The sequence below is a fragment of the Salmo trutta genome, chromosome 28, assembly GCF_901001165.1.
Source record: "Salmo trutta chromosome 28, fSalTru1.1, whole genome shotgun sequence".
Classification (NCBI taxonomy): domain Eukaryota; kingdom Metazoa; phylum Chordata; class Actinopteri; order Salmoniformes; family Salmonidae; genus Salmo; species Salmo trutta.
The window spans coordinates 31,657,770-31,679,992 of record NC_042984.1 but is presented as its reverse complement, the minus strand read 5'-3'; the positions used below and the strand labels follow the sequence as shown (position 1 = coordinate 31,679,992).

The following is a 22,223-nucleotide window of genomic DNA, read 5'->3' as shown; positions in this document are numbered from 1 at the left end:
CCACTCTGTCTAACTTCCATAACAGGCCTGTGGTTAGAGAAACAGGCAGAAGTAAAGAGGGACAGAGAGACAGAGAGAAGTGAAGAGGGAGAGAGAAACAGGAAAAAGTAAAGAGGGAGAGAGAGACAGAGAGAAGTAAAGGAAAGAGAGACAAAGGCAGAGAGAAGGGGATAGGTGTAGCGGAAGAAAAGTTTGGAGAGGGAGAAAGACAGAGGGAGAAAGAGACAGAGAGAGAGAGCGATGAATGAGTGTGGTGCCGGTATCAGGGGAGGGCAGACAGCGGGTGTGGCGGCAGTGTGTGAGTGTGTGAGTGTGTGCGTGTGTCTGTGTGCGTCAAAGGAAAGGGAAGCAGGCTGCTGGGCCGTCTCCGCGCCGGAGTGGGCCGTTAATTAAATCTGAGGGACAGACAGGAGGGTTGACTCCCCCCCTCCTCCTTCCTCTCCTCCCTTCCTCCCTCCACCGTACGCCTCCCAGGCCTCTGGCTACTCTGGGGCTGTGGGAGGGAGAGTGAGGGAGGCAGGGAGGGAGGGAATGGGGAGGAGGATGGGAGAGAGCAGGGGCGCCGGGCTTAGCGTCTGGCTGCCTGTGGAAACTGTAAACCTTGGCTCTGCGGTCAGACCAGAAAGACTAACGGGCGGATAAGGTGTTTTTTTAATCACTTTTTTTTCTCTTCGTTCAGACTTCCAGACGTAGTTATAGAGGAGATGACGATGTGTGTGTCGGGGAGGGGGGTGGGGGTTCAGGGAGGTTTGTGTTTGTGTGTTTAAAAGGCCGAATTTCTTTTTAACAGGGTATTATTTGCCTCAAAAGGAGTGTTAGTACCATCTTGGTCCATCATACTCCTATTAAACCCCACACACCTTCTTGATCGTCCATCATAGGTTGATGATGACTATGACACGATTCATTGGGTTGAGTCTGGGGTATGGTGAGTGCGCAGATGGCTGATGAGACCAATCTGAGCCCGGAACACTCTTTGGCACACTGGACATGGTACTTTGGTAGAGTCTCCTGACCGACGGCTCTGTTATGACTGGTCTTGCTCTGTTCTCTCTTCACCATAGCATTTTTGGTCCTGCTGGTTTCAGAGGTGGTAGCGCCATCCTGGATGAGATTCCGCTAGGTGGGACGATCCTGAGCAAGGCTTTCCCATTAGTTTAGATCGATGTTAAAGCTCTTGAGGGAGGCCTTCAGGGTGTCTTGAAAGCATTTTTTTGGGCCCACCTTGTGCTCGCTTCCCATTCTTCATATCTCCGAAGTAGATCTAGAGAAGTAGATCCGAAGTAGAGACGGGTAGCAGGCACCCTGGTCACATGGCCCACCCGTCTGAGCTGTGCTTTCATAAGCAGTGTGGGAATGCTCGTCAATTTGGCATTGCTGAGGATTTCAGTGTCTGGGATTCTGTCCTGCCACTTGATCCTCAGTAGCGTCCTCAAACAGTTCAGGTGAAAGTGATTAAGTGTCCTGGTATGGCGTTGGTACTGTAGACTGTACAAGTTTTGCAGCCATAAATAAAGGTCGGTAATATAACTGCCTGGTAAACCCTCAGTTTTGTTGCCAGTTTGATGCCTGTTCTTTCCCACACCGAATCTCGCAGATGGCCAAAGGCTGCACTAGCCTTGGGGATCCTGATGTTTGTTTCATTGTCTATGTGAACAGCACAGGACATTGTGCTACCAAGGTAGGTGAATTTGTCCACAGTTTTGCCCCCTTTTCTCCCCAATTTCGTGATATCTAATTGGTAGTTACAGTCTTGTCCCATCGCTGCAACTCCCGTACGGACTCGGGAGAGGCGAAGGTCGAGAGCCATGCATCCTCTGAAACATGGCCCTGCCAAGCCGCACTGCTTCTTGACACACTGCTCGCTTAACCCGGAAGCCAGCCGCACCAATGTATCGGAGGAAACACCGTACAATGGCGACCGAAGTCAGCTTGCAGGTGTCCGGCCCACCACAAGGAGTTGCTAGAGTGCGATGGGACAAGGAAATCCTGGCCGGCCAAACCCTCCTCTAACCCGGACAATGCTGGGCCAATTGTGCGCCGCCTCATGGGTCTTCCAGTCACGGCCGGCTGGGACACAGCCTGGGATCGAACCTGGGGCTGTATTGACGCCTCAAGCACTTCGATGCAGTGCCTTAGACCGCTGCATAGCTGACAGTTTTTGACCTTTCACAGAGATGGTTGGGTCCACATAAAGGATTACCAGGGTCAGGTTGGTACATAACTTCGGTCTTCTTTGTACTGATTGTAAGGCTGATGAAAAGTTGTCCATGAGGATCTGCTGATCAGCCTGTGAGCCAGGAGCTAGTGGTCTGCAGACAAGAGGTCGCAGCAGAAGTGGGTAGAGTACTGTTACTTAGATTGTAATTTACTATAGTAAAAGTAGTCCTCTTATGAAACTACTCGAGTAAAAGTAAACAATTATGCGGTCAGAAAACGACTTAAGTACTAGTTCCAAATTTAGTTAGGACATTTTTTACACCTTATGGTAAATGGTGACAGCAAACAAAAAGAACAACAGCTTGGTGCAATTGATTTGACTTTCATTTATTACTTAAGCCTGCCAGCACCATCTTGCAGATGTCCTCCAGCACAGGTAGTCTCTAATGAAGACTGACAGGCTGTACAGTTTCAATTACGGTTGTATTCACAGTTGACTTAATATTTATCACTAACCACGTTTCCATCCACAGTTTTTATATGAGTAAAGTCACACCGTATATAAAAATCACGATAGCTTTGATGGAAACAGGATGTTTCGGTACAATTTCATAAATGCCGGCAGATCATTTGTTCGTTCAACATAGTGGGATCTTTTTGTGTCAGTACAATTAATTATGCGAGAAATGGGGTTGTAAATGCCTTTATGCGCAAATATTGATCTAATAACCATCATATCGAAGTAAACTTGAAGTCACTCGATGACATGGTGTGTGGTCCTCCCACTACGATTCGGGAAACCATGCAGTTAAAATTAGGCTACATATTAAATAAATGATGATGAACTTCACAGGGTGGTGGAAGTGCATGGTATGAGCTTGATGCTCCTTTCCAATAAATGTTGAGGTTCTTATTCTGGTGACATGATGATCGATGCTTGACAGCTGTTTTGACAAATAAAAACATTTTTGCTCTTATCCATAATCTCATCATGCAGACTAGCCTTCCCGCACTGTATCTGCGAGCTGGTGGCTAGAGCGCATGTGCACATTTGCTATTTAACGCAAATGCGATGAAAAAAGTCATTGAACATTACATTTTTATTCGGGACATGAAAACTTAAGCAAAAAATGTAAATTTTGTGTGCTCTATGTCATCACACACTGATTTGTATCTGCAACAAGTCAGTTTGGTGGAAGTACATCACTGGAGGGTAAATGTGCATATTTTCGTAATGCGAATTTTATAGTATTTGCATGAAAATCTGTCGCAAATTGGATGGAAACCTAGCTACTGTACTCAATTTCATAAAAAAGTAAACGGTACTTGAGACATTGGAATAATTTCACAATTTCAATAGAATGAATGAAAATGTATTTCACAATATAATTTTAAGTACATGGTGAATGCGTAGCCTACTAAAAAGTTTAACACCAAGGGTGATGTTTCACTTTTTACTCAGAATGTATCAAGGAGGATCAGGTAAGTATTACGACAGTCAAACAATCAATATCGACATTTCACTATCAATCTGTCACGTGTGCTCCCTCTCCAGCCTCTAGGTCACCAGGCTGCTCGTTATGGCGCACACCTGTCACCATCGTTATGCGCAGCTGCGTGTCATCAGACTCACCTGGACTCATAGTTCTAGTAACAGACTCCATCACCTCCCTGATTACCTTCCCTATATTTGTCACTCCCTTTGGTTCCTTCCCTAGGCATTATTGTTTCTGTTCCTGGGTCATGTCTGTGCGTTGTTTGTGTTTCATTTATTTATTAAAACACTCACTCCCTGAACTTGCTTCCCAACTCTCAGCGCACATCGTTACAGAATAACGCCTCACCTAACGGAAGCATCAGGGAGTGTTTTTTTTTGTGTGTCGGTGGGAATGATGTCGGGTCCGGGAGCCGCTACAGGCTCTCATGCCTCAGCCAGATCGCCAGGCTCCCCTGCTTCCACCGGTCTGTCAGGTTCCCGCGCCCCAGCCGGTGACAGGTTCCCGTGCATCAGCAGGGGTGACAGGTCTGCTCCTGATCCCCGGGATCGTCCCTTTGGTTGGCGTCCTGCAGCTGGAGTCGAACGCGCCATGGAGGGGATACTGTCACGTGTGCTCCCTCTTCGGCGCTCTAGGTCACCATGCTCCCGTGTCTCAGTCGGATAGACAGGTTTCCTGCGCCTCAGCAGAGGGGACCGGTCCACTCCTGATCTCCGGGGATCGTAATTTTGGACGGCGTCCTGCAGCTGGAGCCGTGCGTCAGGGAGGGGGTACTGTCACGTGTGCTCCCTCCGGCCTCTAGGTCACCAGGCTGCTCGTTATGGCGCACACCTGTAACCATCGTTACGCGCACCTGCGCATAATCAGACTCACCTGGACTCCATCACCTCCCTGATTACATTCCCTATCTATGTCACTCCCTTTGGTTCCTTCCCCAGGCATCATTGTTTCTGTTCCTGGGTCATGTCTGTGCGTTGTTCGTGTTACGTGTTGGTTTCATTTATTTATTAAAACACTCACTCCCTGAACTTGCTTCCCAACTCTCAGCACACATTGTTACACAATTATGTTACTAGTATGCAAATCAGACACATTTCCGAATGGAATTAAACATCAAGGTAGGTATTCAGGTAGGAACCATGTAAGTAATAAATAATCAAACAGTGCAGATATCAATTGCCATAGACAACTCAATCATCTTTTTCCTGTCAAGGTAGGATATACCCTCCATCCTCCTCTTCCGAACCTCTCCTTTCCTCTTTGAAGTGTATTTTATGTTCTTGGCTGGCCCTTTCTCCCCCCCTCGGTTGTGCCACTAACTTATTTCTAGTAGCTATATAAGCACATCGCAGTAAGCACAAAAAGCTTACTGAGATGTTTCACTATATGACAGATGTGCTTATAGGGCTAAAAACTGAATTTAGACACACACACACACACACACACACACACACACACACACACACACACACACACACACACACACACACACACACACACACACACACACACACACACACACACACATTGAGAGAGCATTGGAGTGCAGCTGATTCAAATAACCAACTCATCATCAAGCTTTGATTATTTCAATCAGCTGTGTAGTGCTAGAGCAAAAACCTAACTAGCGAGCTAATATGATAGCTAGCTAGTTAGCTATTGCCACACACATCTGATTTATCTGTTCACTCTTTATGCAAATGACAAGGTGGCTAGTTAACTTCGTCAACAAGCAGAGGCCATATGGGGAACTAGAAACCGGACAGCAAACATTCTGTCAGATTCTGGGCTAGCCAAAGCAAACTAGCCAGCTAGTTAGCTAGCTACCTTGCCATTTAATTTGCACCGCCTCAACCTTTTTTTTGGCATGCATCCTCCTCAGGTTGAACAGCCCCCCATCAAAGCGGTAGTTGAATTGGATCTCAGTTGGTGCTAGAACACAGCCTTGCTTCACTCTGTGACTGGAAACTACTCAGAGGACTCTTGATCTTGCAGCCATCATGCCACCATGGAACTTATGCACCACTGTGATACATTTTTCTGGGTATCAAAACTTTGACACACACACACACACACACACACACACACACACACACATCACTGATATACAGTGGGTGAACCCAGCCCTCTCCTATAAATTCATGGGTTATTCTAGCTACATTTTTTCCTCTTCAATCATCTCACTCCTTAATCTCTATCCATCTCTCCCTTTGCCCCCCCATCTATCTCTGCTCCCCTGGGGTTGAGCTGTGGGAGAGAGGAACAGCGTGTGTGTTAATGCGTGTGTGTGGCGCGGCAGTGGCGGTGGTGAACCCTCTCTCAGTATGAACGGAAGATCCTCCCTCCCTCCCCCTACCCCCCGTCGGTCCGTAGCCAATCAATGAGGGGCTTTCAGGGCCGGCGGAGGCCCAGCTCACAGAAGGGGGATCAATAAGTCATTAGCACCATTCTGTCAGCTGTAATGTGGAGATTGATCGGGGGCCATGGCTCCAGGCCCCCCCCTTCCCCAGCCCCACTCCACTTCCCCCCCAGCCTGATAAAGATGACAGATTAACGGAATAAGAGGGGGAATTAAGGAGTCTGGCTGTCTGAGCTGTCAGCGGGCCCTCCACGGGAAGAAAATATAGAGAAAAAGAGGAGAAAGAAAGAAGGGATGAGGATGAAAGGAAGAGATGAGAAGAGAGAGAGCGAGACAGAGGATGTCCCTGTGGTTGCTTGACGGCTTCTGTGGTAGATTATGAAGGTGCCTAGGCTGGTTCTTCCTCTGTTGAAGGCTGTTTCCCTTTCTTTCTTTCCAAATACACCATTCTCATCCCTCATTCTCCTGGAAGTGTGTGGGTTTCCTATACAGTTGGCCAGAGGGCAGAACAGGACAAGGCTCCCTGGAGTTTTGGAGTTTTGAATGGATGGCTGAGGGAAAACAAGCAGGAGAATTAGCAAAGTAGCAAACTTGGTTATAAGCATTGGTGGTGGGAGTTAAGGAGATAGCATTTGAGCTAACAGAGCTCAGACTGGTTTAAGGCGGGTTTGGTGTTAAATGGAAGCACCAATGTTTTAAACCTCTAAAAGTCTAAGCTGTTGGGGGTGGGTTCTACTAAACTAACATATGGTCATACCATGGATCATTTAGTTATTTGAATTTTAGGACCCCTTTGTTTAATTTTTGGTACAATATTGAATTTGGTATTTTTTTAGTATAGCCCATAGAAACGCATTGAACAACACATCCATACATGGAAAACATTTGCCTATTATACTTTTCCAAATTCTTGATCATTGTTAGACAACCATTTTCAGGTCTTGCCTTAGATTTTCAAGTAGATTTCAGTCAAAACTGTAACTCGGCCACACAGGAACATTCACTGTCTTTTTGGTAAGCAACTCCAGTGTAGATTTGGTCTTTTGTTTTAGGTTATTTTCCTGCTGAAAGGTGAATTCTTCTCCCAGTGTGTCAGGCGGTGGGTGTAGCTGGTGCATGAAGTCAAGCGCAGGAGAGCAGAGATGAGTGAACAACGCACTTTACTCAAGAAAATAGCACAAAGTAACAATACCAATGTGCGAACAATGACGGTTGCTACAAAACACGGGTGAAAACAGCACCCGGAAAAAACGAGCCGGTAACGTACCGACCTTAGGGGTAAACACAAAACGGGTAAAAAACATGGCCCACCTTGCCTGACGAGGATTCAGTCTCCTCGCTGCCCGGATGTACTCCAGGTGGTCAGTCCAGATGAGAAAAGGGTGTTTAGCCCCCTCAAGCCAATGTCTCCACACCTTCAAGGCTTTCACCACAGCCAACAACTCTCAGTCCCCTACATCATTGTTCCGCTTCGCCGGGCTGAGTTTCTTTGAGAAGAAAGCACAGGGCCAGCACCCGAGCCGAGGTAAACAGAGCCCTTAGGTGACCAAAAGCCCTGTCCGCCTCAGCTGACCACTGCAAACGTACAGGACCCCCCCTTCAGCAGTGAGGTAATGGGAGCCGCCACCTGGCCAAAACCCAGGATTAACCTGCGGTAGTAATTGGGAAACCCTAAAAACCGCTGCACCTCCTTTACCGTGGTGGGAGTCGGCCAATTACGCACGGCTGAAATGCGGTCACTCTCCATCTCCACCCCTGAGGTGGAAATGCGGTACCCTAGGAAGGAGACAGCCTGCTGGAAGAACAGACATTTCTCAGCCTTGACGTACAGGTCATGCTCCAACAATCGTCCAAGCACCCTGCGCACCAGGGACACATGCTCGGCGCATGTAGCGGAGTATATCAGAATGTCATCAATATACACCACTACACCCTGCCCGTGCAGGTCCCTGAAAATCTTGTCTACAAAGGCTTGGAAAACTGATGGAGCATTCATCAACCCGTACGGCATGACGAGGTACTCATAATGCCCTGAGGTGGTACTAAATGCGGTCTTCCACTCGTCTTCCTCCCGGATACGCACCAGGTTGTACGCACTCCTGAGATCTAGTTTCGTGAAGAAGCGCGCCCCGTGCATTGACTCAATCGCCGTGGCGATGAGAGGTAGTGGGTAACTGTACCTCACCGTGATTTGATTTAGAGCTCGATAGTCAATACACGGGCGCAGACCTCCCTCCTTCTTCTTCACAAAAAAGGAACTCGAGGAGGCGGGTGAAGTGGAAGACCGAATGTACCCCTGACGCAGGGATTCGGAGACATATGTCTCCATAGCCGCCGTCTCCGCTTGTGACAGAGGATACACGTGACTCCTGGGAAGTGTGGCATCTACCAGGAGATTTATTGCACAATCCCCCTGTCGATGGGGTGGTAATTGAGTCGCCTTCAAATCAGCATATTCAGGGGGGATGCGCACGGTGGAGACCTGGTCTGGACTTTCCACCGTAGTAGCACCAACGGAAACCCCTAAACACTTCCCCGAGCACTCTCGTGTCCACCCCGTGAGAGCCCTCCGTTGCCATGAAACAGTGGGATCATGACAGACGAACCAGGGTAGGCCGAGCACCACGGGAAACGCAGGAGAATCAATAAGGAAGAGACTGATTCTCTCCTTATGACCCTCCTGCGTCACCATGCCCAGGGGTGTGGTGATCTCCCTAATAAACCCGGACCCTAATGGTCGACTGTCTAGGGCGTGAACTGGAAGGGCATATCCACTGGAACAATGGGAATCCCTAATCTATGGGCAAATGATCTGTCAATGAAATTCCCAGCTGCGCCTGAATCAACGAGCGCCTTATGCTGGGAATGCGGGGAAAACTCACGAAAAGTAACGTTCAAAAACATGTGGGCAACAGAGAGCTCTGGGTGAGCATGGTGCCGGCTCACCTGGGGTGACGTGAGAGTGCCCTGCCTGCTGCCTCAACTCCCAGAGGAACTTCCCCAGCACTGACCGGCAGTGTGCCCTCTGCGGCCACAGATGGTGCATGAAACGGAACCTCCTCCGGTCTCCCTAAGTGCAGCACCTCCCAGCTCCATGGGCGTCGGAGCTGTGGTGCTGGGGGATGGAACCGACAGACGCCGATCTGGACCTCTGCGGGTAGCCAGCAGGTTATCCAACTGAATGGACAGGTCCACCAGCTGATCGAAAGTGAGGGTGGTGTCCCTGCAGGCCAACTCCCGACGGACGTCCTCGCGCAAACTGCAACGATAGTGGTCGATCAGGGCCCTGTCGTTCCATCCCACGCAAGCGAAAGGTGAAATCTTCGAAGTGGTCCAGCACCGCATCTCCTTCTTCCCACATGGCGTTGGCCCACTCCAGGGGGCACCCTCTCTCGGTTCGAAGGCGCCGGGTGGACCCTGACATTGTGCAGCCGTCCCATTATACTCCCTAGGGAGGGCCACACGAATCCCACTGGGACCAGGTGAAAGAGGGGCGAGTAGTGGAGACCTTGATTGCGCTGGCGGAGGTGCTGGAGGACCTTCCTTTCTCTCCCAGTGATCCATAGTCTGTAGGACGCGATCCATGGTGGCGCCGAGATGATGGAGCATCGCCGCTTGCTCCTGGACGCGCTCCTCGACCCCAATAACAGGAGTACCTGCTCCTGCTGACTCCATGACGACTGAGGTGTGTGATTCTGTCAGACGGTGGGTGTAGCTGGTGCATGAAGTCAGGCGCAGGAGAGCAGAGATGAGTGAACAACGCACTTTACTCAAGAAAATAGCACAAAGTAACAATACCAATGTGCGAACAATGACGGTTGCCACCAAACACGGGTGAAAAAGGCACCCGGAAAAAAACAGCCGGTAACGTACCGACCTTAACAATAAACAATCACACACTAAGACATGGGGGAAACAGAGGGTTAAATACATGACCAGTAATTAGGAAATGAAAACCAGGTGTGTGGGAAACAAAGACAAAACCAATGGAAAATGAAAAGTGGATCGGCGATGGCTAGAAGACTGGCGACGTCGACCGCCGAGCGCAGCCCGAACAAGGAGAGGAACCGACTTCGGCGGAAGTTGTGACAGTGTCTGGTGGAAAGCAGACTGAACCAGGTTTTCCTCTAAGATTTTGCCTGTGCTTAGGGATTACAAGCATACACTTAACATGATGCAGCCACCAACGTGCTTGAAAATATGGAGAGTGATACTCAGCAATGTGTTCTATTAGATTTTCCTCAAACATAACACTTTGTATTTAGGACAAAATGTCAATTGCTTTGACACATTTTTTGCAGTATTGCTTTAGTGCCTTTTTGTAAATAGGATGCATTTTTTTGAACATTTGTATTCTGTACAGGTTTCCTTCTTTTCACTGTCATTTAGATTAGTATTGTGGAGTAACTACAACATCGTTGATACATCCTCAGTTTTCTCCTATCACATTTACGTTTAAAATGTTTGTAGTTTAGCAGACGCTCTAATCCACAGAAATGTCAAATTAGTGCATTCATCTTAAGATAACTAGGTGAGACAACAACACATCACAACTGTATCAAGTACATTTTCCCTCAACAAAGTATTTATCAGTATAGTCCGTGCTAGTGGGAAAAGAGAAGTGGAATTTTTTATTTTATTATTATTATTTTTATGGAGGCGTCATGAGTTATTTAAGATACTTTCAGACTTTTTTGAAAGATGGGCAGGGTCTCGACTCTCCTGACTTTAGGGGGAAGATTGTTCCACCATTGGGGTGCCAGGACAGAGAATAGCTTTGACTGGTCTGAGTGGGAGATGGGAGGGCCAAGAGGGGTGGGAGGTCCAAGAGACCAGAGGTGGTGGAACGTAGTGCTCGGGTTGGGGTATAGGATTTGAGCATAGCCTGAAGGTAGGGAGGTGCAGTTCCCCTTGCTGCTTCGTAGGCAAGCATCAGGGTCTTGAAGATGATGCGAGTTTTGACTGGAAGCCAGGGGAGTGTGCGGAGGAGCGGGGTGACATGGAGGAACTTAGGAAGGTTAAACACAAGGTGGGCTGTGGCATTTTGGATAAGTGGCAGGGTTTTGATGGCACAAGCGGGGTGCCAAGCCGACAGAGAGTTGCAGGATTCTAGATGAGAGATGACAAGTGCCTGGATTAGGACCTGCGCTGCTTCCTGGTCATACTCTATGGATGTTGTAGAGCATAAACTTGCAGGAGGGAGTCACTGCTTTGATGTTTGCAGAGAACGACAGGGTGTTGTCCAGGGTCACACCAAGGTTCTTTGCACTCTGGGAGGTGGACACCGTGGAGTTGTCAACCGTAATGGAGAGGTCTTGGAGCGGGCAGGCCTTTCTTAGAAGGAAGAGCAGCTCAGTTTTGTCGAAGTTGAGCTTGAAGTGGTGGGCCGACATTCAAGCTGGGATGTCTTGAGTGTCATCCGCATAACAATGATCGGAGAGACCATGTGAGGATATGACAGAGCCGAGTGACTTTGTGTAAAGAGAAAAGAGGGCCTAGAACCGAGCCCCACCAGTAGTGAGAGCACTTGGTGCAGACACAGATCCTGGTAGGAGCGACCTGCCAGGTAGGATGCAATCCTATCACAACTATTAAACTCTGTAACTGTTTTAAGTCACTATTGGCCTCATGGTGAAATCCCTGAGTGGTTTCCTTCCTCTCTGGCAAATGAGTTAGGAAGAGTGCCTGTATCTTTGTAGTGACTGGGTGTATTGATACACCATCCAAAGTGTAATTAATAACTTCACCATGCACAAAGGGATATTCAATGCCTGTTTTTTTTACCCATCTACTAACAGGTGCCCTTTTTTGTCAGGCATTGGAAAACCTCTGTGGTCTTTGTGGTTGAAGCTGTGTTTGTAATTCACTTCTTGACTAAGGAACCTTATAGATAATTGTATGTGTGGGGTGCAGAGATAAGGTAATCATTCAAAAATCATGTTAAACACTTTTATTGCACACACATAGTTCATGCAAGTTATTAAGCACTTTTTTACTCCTGAACTTATTTAGGCTTGCCATAACAAAGGGGTTGAATACTTGTTGACCCACAATTGAATTCATTTTAAATTCAGGCTGTAACAACAAAATGTGGAAAAAGTCAAAGGGTGTGAATACTTTCTGAAGGCATTGAAATTTGGCTTTAAAAGCTTTCCGCCTTAAAATCTCTGACCCCCAGGCAATGGCTCAGGAGAGACACTGTCTTCTGTGAAGTCGGCCCAAGAGAAATGTGTGTGTGTGTGTGCATGTGTGTGTGTGTGCCTGTGAATATCAGCCCTGTCTTTCTATAAGCCTATTTCCACTAACAGGGTTCAAATAGTATGGAAGCTTGGCAATCCCAGTATTTTATTTCAGGTCTGATATAGGCTAATGTATTAAATATTTTATCAATCATGGTTAAAATAATCAAGAATATTATACTACTGGTTGTGCATTTACACACATTAAAGGCCAGTAGTTGGACATGTATTAGAAATAGAGAGAGGAGAAGACAGGAGAAAGAAGAAAATAGACACTGGAGCTTACTCCTTTCATTCAAGTAGACATTGAGAAAGAGAGAATCTATATGTGTGTGTGTGTGTTTGCACTTGCACAGTGCCCCCCCACCCTCCCTCTTTTTCTCTCTCTCTCTCTCTCTCTCTCTCTCTCTCTCTCTCTCTCTCTCTCTCTCTTTCTCTCTTTCTCTCTCTCGATCTCTCCGTCTCTGGGGAGGGGTAGGGAGTGGATCTCCAGATGCCCGGAGAGAAAACATCAAACGGGGGGATCATTAGTAAACCTCCTTCCTCCGACACTAGGGCTCCTCTCTTCCACAAACCAAACAAAAGCCTCCAAGACCCCAACTCTGCCACTCCAAACACTATTTCATGCTTTCTTCCATCTCTCTCTGTCTCCTTCTCTCTCACCCTTTATTCCTCTCTCTCCTCTGCACTATCTCTTCATTTTCCTCCTACTCTGTCTCTCTCTTTCTTTCTTGTTAAAGAGAGTAGAAAGGTTAGGGGTCAAGGGTTAAAATGTCTCCGTTCAAGGTTGGCCCCTCGATTCAGGATCTTTCCTTGTTGTCAAGGTATCAATAAAAGGGAATGAACTCAGTTGAAGATATAATATGGATCACCAAAACCATTCTCAAGGATTCACACCAGATCTTGTTTCCTGTCCACTTTGACCCTTTTCAACAATGCAAAATACCAAAACAGAAGCGAGCCCTTCACCTGATAGAAAAAAAGCATGGTTTTCTTCTTCCAACCACCGGGCCCATAAAAATATACATGGAGAAGAGAGAGAGAGCGAGAGAGACAGAGAGAGAAAGAGAGAGAGAGATGGATGGAAGGAAGGAAGGAAGCAGTTGCATGCAGCTTGACCATCGTTGTGAGAGGAGACCGAGACACAGAGTGAGAGACAATGACAAATGAATTGATGAAGAATGCAAAAGCCTAAGAAAGAAATTGTGAAACCTATCCAACCAAAAACACAGACATAAAAAAACTGAACCTACACCTTAACTATTGTGAAAAACTAAAACACTACAGAAAAACACAAAGAAAAAAGAAAGAACAGCACGTCAGAAATCAGATCAATGGAATTTCACAAGCCATATAATCTAAACACTTCTGGGAAAATAAGAACACACTAAAGAAACAACAACATGAAGAGCTTTCTATCCAAAATGAAGATGTGTGGATAAACCACTTCTCCTATCTTTTTGGCCCTATAACAAAGAATAAACAGCAAAAACGTATACATAATCAATTACAAATCTTAGAATCAGCTATTAAAGACTACCATAACCAACTACAGGACAAAATACAAACCCTCCAACCAAAAAAGGCCTAAAGTGTTTATGGTATACTAAATGAAATTATCAAATGTACAGACCACAAATTCAAACTGGTTATACTTAAACTATTTAACATCATCCTCAGCTCTGGCATCTTCCCCAATATTTTGAACCAAGGACTGATCTCCGCAATCCCTATTTTTTTAAACAAATTAAACCCCAATAACTACTGTGGAATATGTGTCAACAGCAACCTCTGGAAAATCCTCTGCATTGTCATTCAAATCAGACTCCTACATTTCCTCAGTGAAAACAATGTCCTGAGCAAATGTCAAAATGGCTTTTTACCAATTTACTGTACGACAGACCATGCATTCATCCTGCACACCGTAATTGACAAATAAATAAATAAAAACAAATGCTAAAAATAAGCTTTTGACTCAATTTGGCCCCCATGGTCTGCTATGTAAATTGATGGAAAGCGGTGTTAGGGGAAAAAACATACAATATTATGAAATCAATGTACATAAACAACAAGTGTGCAGTTAAAATTGGCAAAAACACACAGATTTCTTTCCTCAGGGCCGTGGGGTGAGACAGGGATGCAGCTTGAGCCCCACCCTCTTCAACATGTACACTGATTATACAAAACAGTAAGGACACATGCTCTTTCCATGACATAGACTGACCAAGTGAATCCAGGAGAAAGCTATGATCACTTATTGATGTCACTTGTTAAATCCACTTCAATCAGTTAAAGAAGTATGTTTAAGCCTTAACACAATTGAGACATGGATTGTGTATGTGTGCCATTCAGCCTCTGAAAGACTGAAAGACACAAAAAGCGCCTTTGAACGGGGTAAGTAGCAATTCAATATTAGGATGGTGTTCCTAATGTTTAGTATACTCAGTGTATATCAATGAATTGGCTAGGGCGCTAGAACAGTTTGGAGCATCCGGCCTCACCCTACTCAACTCTGAAGTCAAATGTCTATTGTTTACGGATGATCTGGTGCTTCTGTCCTCAACCAAGGAGGGCCTACAGCAGCACCTAGATCTTCTGCACAGGTTCTGTCAGACCTGGGCCTTGACAGTAAATCTCAGCAAGACAACAATAATGGTGTTCCAAAAAAGGTCCAGTTGCCAGGACTACAAATTCCATCTAGACACCGTTGCCTCGGAACACATAAAAAACTATACTTACCTTGGCCTAAACATCAGCACCTCAGGTAACTTCCACAAAGCTGTGAATGATCTGAGAGACAAGGCAAGAAGAGGCTTCTACGCCATCAAAAGGAACATCAAATTTGACATCTCGATTAAGATCTGGCTAAAAATACTTTAATCAGTCATAGAACCCATGGCCCTCTATGGTTGTGAGGTCTGGGGTCCACTCACCAACCAAAAATGTACAAAATGTGACAAACACCTAATTAAGAATTCTGCAAAAACATCCTCTGTGTACAATGTAAAACACCAAATAATGCATGCAGAGCAGAACTAGGACGATACCCGCTAATTATCAAAATCCAGAAAAGAGAGTTAAATTCTACAACCACCTAAAGGAAGCAACAGCCAAACTTTACATCACCTACAGAGAGATTAACCTAGAGAGAAGAGCTCCCTATTGGTTCTGGGGCTCTGTTTACAAATGCAAACAGAACCCACAGAGCCCCAAAACAACAACACCATTAGACCCAATCAAATTATGAGAAAACAAAAAGAGAATTACACTGCCACGCTGATCCTCAACACAGGTGCCCTTCAGGGGTGCGTGCTCAGTCCCCTCCTGTACTCCCTGTTTCCCCATGACTGCATGGCCAGACTCCAGCCACCCTTGCCAGACTCCAGCCACCCTAATCACAGACTGTTCTCTCTGCTAATGCATTGCAAACGGTACCAGAGCGTCAAGTCTAAGTCCAAAAGGCTTCTTAATAACTACTACCCCCAAGCCATAAGACTCCTGAACAGCTAATCAAATGGCTACCCGGACTATTTGCATTGACCCCCCCCACCCCCTACCTATTCTCTGTGTATTATCTATGCATAGTCACTTTACCCCTACCTACATGTATATATTACCTCAATTACCTGGACTAACCTGTGACCCCGCACATTGACTCTGTACCGGTACACCCTGTATATAGCCTCGCTACTGTTATTCTATTGTTACTCTTTAATTATTTGTTATTTTTCTATTTTCTTCTTTTTCATTTTTTGCTTCAGTTTATTATAGTAAATACTTTCTTAAGACTTATTTTACTTGAAACTGCATTGTTGGTTAAGGGCTTGTAAGTAAGCATTTCACTGTAAGGTCTACACCTGTTGTATTCGGCGCATGTGACAAATAAAATGTGATTTGATTTGACACATTGGAAATAATGAATCCAAAAACTGGAATGCTGTCCGGCCCTAAACAGAGAGTACACAGTGTCAGAATACTTGACCACTCTGACTGACCCAAAATTAAGGAACGCTTTCACTATGTACAGACTCAGTGAGTATAGCCTTGCTGTTCATAGAGGTTGCCATAGATAGTAGACCTGGCTCTCGAGAAAAGACAGGCTATATGCACACTGTCCACAAAATGAGGTGGAAACTGAACTGCACCTCCTAACCTCTGCCAATTGTGCAACGATAGAAGAGAGACATATTTCCCTCAGATTACACAGACCCACAAATAATTGTAAAGCTATTTAAATGTTGATAAACTCCCATATCTGTTAAGTAAAATACCACAGTGTGCCATCACAGCAGCAAGATTTGTGACCTGTTGCCATGCGAAAAGGGCAAGCATTGGAGCACAAGCACCATTGTAAATACAACCTATATTTATCTGTTCACTTTATTTTCCCTTTTGTATTTAAACTATGTGCATATTGTCACAACACTGTACACAGCCAACAATATAACATTTGAAATGCCTCTTTTCTTTTGATACTCTTTCACTTGCTTTGGCAATTTAAACATGTTTCCCATGCCAATAAAGCCCATTTGAATGTAAATGAGAAGGAGAGAGAGGACTAGAGAGACATAAAGAGAGAGAGAGAGAGAGCAATGACAAAAGGCTTCTTCCTTCCTGCTCGCACCGCATGTGTTGCGCTCTGCATCAACACCCACTCATATTAGGCGGATATTGATTTGAGGTTTGTTTGGGGCCGGGATGGGGGGGATTGAGGAGGAGGAGGGGAGAAGGAGGAAGAGGGTAGTAGAGGAGGTTGGTGCTGTAATTGTACACTAGATGTTCTCCTCTCTGGCGACATGGGGGGGGGGGGGGAGCGGTGTGAGGGAGGGGGTAAAGAGGAGGGAGTGGGTGTTAACGCGAGGCGAGAAAACTCCCCCATACTCCGATGGGAGTAGTGTTCAAACGTACCTACAGGGTAGAGAGAGAGAGAGAGAGGGAAGGAGAGGTGAAGTGAGAGGAAGAGTGTGTTTGTGTTTCTGTGAAAGAGAGTAGAGAGAGAGATGGGAAAATGCAGGGCAGAGACATGATGCACTGAACTAAAGAAGAACGAAGGCTAACTAAGATTTGTGATGAAAGGAGGACGGAAGCTTGACTTTCCCTCGACTCTGACTGCTCCTCTTTGACTGTGAGGTTTGGAGCATTCATTCTAATAAGTAATAGCGCAACCAAAGGCTTTGTGTGACGACTGACGTGAGCAATAGAGAGAGAGAGAGAGAGATGGGGGGAGAGAGAGAGACAGAAAAGAGGGAATACAAGATAGAATGTTAGGAATAGGAATAGGAATAGTGTGGAAGAAAGAGCGAAAGAGCAACATAATTCCCTCTCCCCACACGCATACATACGCACCTCTCTCAACTCAAGTACGTAAAGAAAAGAGCAGGAGACAGATAGGTAAACCTCTGTGTACTTGGAGGCCCTAACTGACCACTATGTGTGTGCGTGACTGTTCACAGATAACCTTCTAGGCAAGAGGAGAGCCTACTCCCCCAACAGCAGCAGCAAGTGCCCCTCGGACATCAAGAAGTCGCGCAGCGTTTCCCCCAAAGGTAAGATTGCACTGTGTGTGTGATGTTACCGATGTGTTGAAATATGTCAATTTCTTTTAAAAGGAAGGTTGGCGGACAAAGAAACGTGAGAGAAGGATAGAGGAGAGGAGGGATAGAGAGGAGAAGAGGGAGAGGAGGAGTGGAGCTTCATTGATTTACAGAAAGTGTGAGCTGGTGTTGAGTGACAGCATGGGGTCAGTGTTACAGTGAGGTTAGCCGCCGTGTGCACACACACACACAGTACATGTGCACACACACGTGACACATTCTCAGTTTCCCTATCACACTCAGCCCATTGCTCTCTCATACATTCACGAGCCACACACACACACACACACACACACACACACACACACACACACACACACACACACACACACACACACACACACTCACACACACACACACACACACACACACACAGTCTGTGTGTTCACCATAGTCAGTGAGAGTTGGGAATGCCATTAGGAATTGCCACTTCCTTTCCTCTCTTATCCAGCCGCTTCCCTCCCATTTAATTTCTCCCTTGTGTGGAATGAAACTGGGATCCCTGTGAGGAGCCGGCATGTTCACCCTGTCTTGTCTCCGGGGTCCTGGGGAAGACTTCCTCAGCCACTGATGCATTGTACAGCAGGCAAAGCCAAGGGCAGCCCACTCCTATCCTGCAACATCTCTAGGGGGCCACAAATTACATGCATGCACACATGAGAAGACAGCACATGCCACGCACATACAGAAACAGCGCAACACACACACATACACACATGCACACATGCACACACACTGTGCAAAACGATCTTAGTTAGCTATAACTTTAAAATGTAAATGCTTCAAACTTAGAAAGGACCTTGTGTCATTGAGTAGATAAAAAATATTTATTTTGACATAATGTAATATTACATCCCAAATGGAGCCCTTCTCATAGTGCACTACCTTTGATCAGAGCCCTATGGGCCCCGGTCAAAAGGAATGCACTATATAGGGAATTGGATGCCATTTAGGACGTCAATGTGATGTTGAGGTGTGTGTTGAGTAGAGTGGATTTCTGTGCCGTGTTCGGTGACCTTTGCCTTCTGTATGACCTCTGACCTAGCAAAGCCCTGACTGAGGCCACATCAATTAGAGCCTCCACTTACAGCCACTACAGCCACTCTGTGTGTATGAGTGTGCGTACATGTGCATGTGAACGTGCATGTGCATGTATGTGAGTATGCGTGTGTGTGTGTGTGTGTGTGTGTGTGTGTTTTACTCTGCATCAGGAGAGGTGGATTAACTAAGATTTAGAACACTGCTGAGCTAATGTCTCAGCCCTCTGAGCCACATCCACACCCAAACACTGACGCCGCACAGGGTCGTGTGGGAGGGAGTGTGTGTGAGGGTGTGATTCTATGTGTGTGTGTGTGTGTGTGTGTGTGTGTGTGTGTGTGTGTGTGTGTGTGTGTGTGTGTGTGTGTGTGTGTGTATGTGTGTGTGTGTGTGTGCGTGCGTGCGTGTGTGTGTGTCTGTGTTTATGTGTGTCTCACCTGAAGGGTGAATATAAGGCATTAATGACCCATGGAAACAGAAAACGGAGAGATAAAGAGATAGATGGGGGGCTGAGAAAGAGAGAGAGAGAGAAAGAGAAAGAGAGAGAGACGGAGTTTTGGTTTGGCACACTGACTGTTTTTCTGTCTTTGGCGGAGTTGGCACCTGAGCAGAGCTTATAGAGAGAGAAATGCAGACGGGCAGAGACAAGTAGTTTGCACACACACACACACACACACACACACACACACACGCACACACGCACACACGCACACACACACACACTTGCGTCATAAGACACAATCATACAGGCACTAATATACTAAGACAATCATGCAAATAACACTTTGTGCATAGGTATAAACAAATGTGTTTGCATGCCCGCCCGCACACACACCTTAGGGTCCCTGGGTGGGTGGAATAGTTGGAACTTGGCAGAGTTATTGGCGGAGTTATTCTTCCCCCTCCCCTTCCTTCTTCTCTCCCCCCCACCCTCCCCCCCCACTTTACCTCCTCCTCTTTTCCTCTACTCCCAGTATCATAGAGAGAGAGAGAGAGAGAGGTGGGGAAGGAGGTGGAGGGGGGAAGAGAGAGATGGGGGAGAGAGGAAAGAGAGGAGAAAAAAAGAAGCGACAGAGAGAGGATAGCGCACATCACAGCCCCTTTTTACACCCAAAGTACAGCGATATCACACCACACACAAGCACACACACATACATACATTTATACTCAAGAAACAACTATGTATTTATATAAGATCAGAGTGACTTCTACATTACCCCTCACCAAGCTCATTATACAGCACACTGTCACAGATTATCGTGAAATAATCTAGTCGAAATTTGTGACAGGCACACACGTTTTTTTTAGGTTAGCTAGGTGGCTAGGCTATGGGTTAAGGATAGGGTTAGGGCTAGGGGTTAGGTTTAGTTAACATGCTAGCTAAGTACTTAAAGGGTTAAGTTTAGGATTAGCTGACATGCTAGCTAAGTAGTTCAAAAGAAGTAAGTAGTTGCAAAGTTGCTAAATTAGCTAAAGTTGTCCATCATGTGATTCGAACACGCAACGTTTGGGTTGCTAAACATTCACATTATACGCCCACCCTTCTTCCCCTACTAACCTCCCTCCTATCGTTTCCGTCTTAAGTAACCTACTGCCTTCATCTGTGATTGAAATGCACTGTATGCAAAGTCATGTGGTGGACACACGTCATTTTTCTTTTCGTGTGTCTGTCACAAATTTTTGCGTTAGTTATTTGTGTCTATTTCCCAATAATTTGTGATAGTGGGTTGCATTATATTATTGAGTACATAGTAAGCCTTTTTGATATATATTTGGTGACTGTCTGACCCATTGTTTGTTGATGGACTATAATTATTTATGAAGAGTCTTTGTTTTGAAGAAAGATAACTTTGGATTGAGCACCTTGTTTTGGTATTTTCTTAGTTCAGGGTGAGATAGTGGTGAGTTTTTAGTTTATGGTGAGATAGCGGTGAGTTTTTAGTTTATGGTGAGATAGCGGTGAGTTTTTAGTTCATGGTGAGATAGCGGTGAGTTTTTAGTTCATGGTGAGATGGCGGTGAGTTTTTAGTTCATGGTGAAATAGTGGTGAGTTTTTAGTTCATGGTGAGATAGTGGTGAGTTTTTAGTTCATGGTGAGATAGTGGTCAGTTTTTAGTTCATGGTGAGATGGCAGTGAGTTTTTAGTTCATGGTGAGATAGCGGTGAGTTTTTAGTTCATGGTGAGATAGCGGTGAGTTTTTAGTTCATGGTGAAATAGTGGTGAGTTTTTAGTTCATGGTGAAATAGTGGTGAGTTTTTAGTTCATGATGAGATAGTGGTGAGTTTTTAGTTCATGGTGAGGTAGTGGTGAGGTAGCCCTTTACACTCACAGACCCTGTCATCCCGTATACAGTTTGAAAATGGCAGATTTGGTCACTGATAAGCACCTAAATTGTAACTCAGTGGCTGTACAGTGACATACAGTAACTTACTATATATGAAGTCAGAGCTCAGGCTCTTCACTTTACAGCACTGTGTGGGATTCAACTGACAGCCATTTTAAAAGTGTGTACCACACGCAACAAAAAGATGCCCCCATCCCTCCCGCTAACTGGGATACGTTAATGCTGTTAATCGAGATGAGTCGATGTGTTCTTAAAGATGAGACTTTGAGGATTGTAATAAATACCACTTTGATGTCATAGAAGCAAACCACACACCGTGAGTCCAAATGTGCACTTCACATTTCCATATTTGAAAACTCATTTAATTTACAGCATCAACATTTATGATCGCAATGTTTGACGTACAGTTACAAGGAATGACGTGTCATACCCTGGGTTGTCCTGAACAGAATGAGCCAATGTTTGTCGCATTGTGAAGAAAATTAGTAGCGGAACATACACTTGACGCGCTCATGATTCCAGTGGTGGGAAAAGTACACAATTTTCATACTTGAGTAAAAGTAAAGGTACCTTAATAGAAAATTACTCAAGTAAAATATTAATTGAGTAAAAGTTTTTGGTTTTAAATATACTTATGTATCAAAAGTAAAAGTAAAATCACCACTTTCTTTTTTATCTTTTTTTACAGCTAGCCAGAGACACACTCCAACACTCCAACATAATTTACAAACGAAGTATGTGTGTTTAGTGAGTCCACTAGATCAGAGGCAGTAGGGATAACCAGGGATGTTCTCTTCATAAGTACAGTTGAAGTCGGAAGTTTACATACACCTTAGCCAAATAGATTTAAACTCAGTTTTCACAATTTCTGACATTTAATCCTAGTAAAAACTGTCTTAGATCAGATAGGATCACGACTTTATTTTAAGAATGTGAAATGTCAGAATAATAGTAGAGAGAATGATTTATTTCAGCTTTTATTTCTTTCATCA

The 22,223-nt window shown here is 45.5% G+C and overlaps 1 protein-coding gene across 3 annotated transcripts in view; it reads left to right on the top strand.

Moving 5' to 3' along the window:
• samd11 (sterile alpha motif domain containing 11) overlaps positions 1-22,223 on the top strand; it is an 83,742-nt gene that overhangs the window by 34,179 nt on the left and 27,340 nt on the right. For all 3 annotated transcript variants that reach the window (XM_029719634.1, XM_029719632.1, XM_029719635.1), the window contains exon 5: positions 17,708-17,800. In XM_029719634.1, the coding sequence (XP_029575494.1) occupies positions 17,708-17,800 (93 nt within the window). The remainder of the gene's footprint in view (positions 1-17,707; positions 17,801-22,223) is intronic.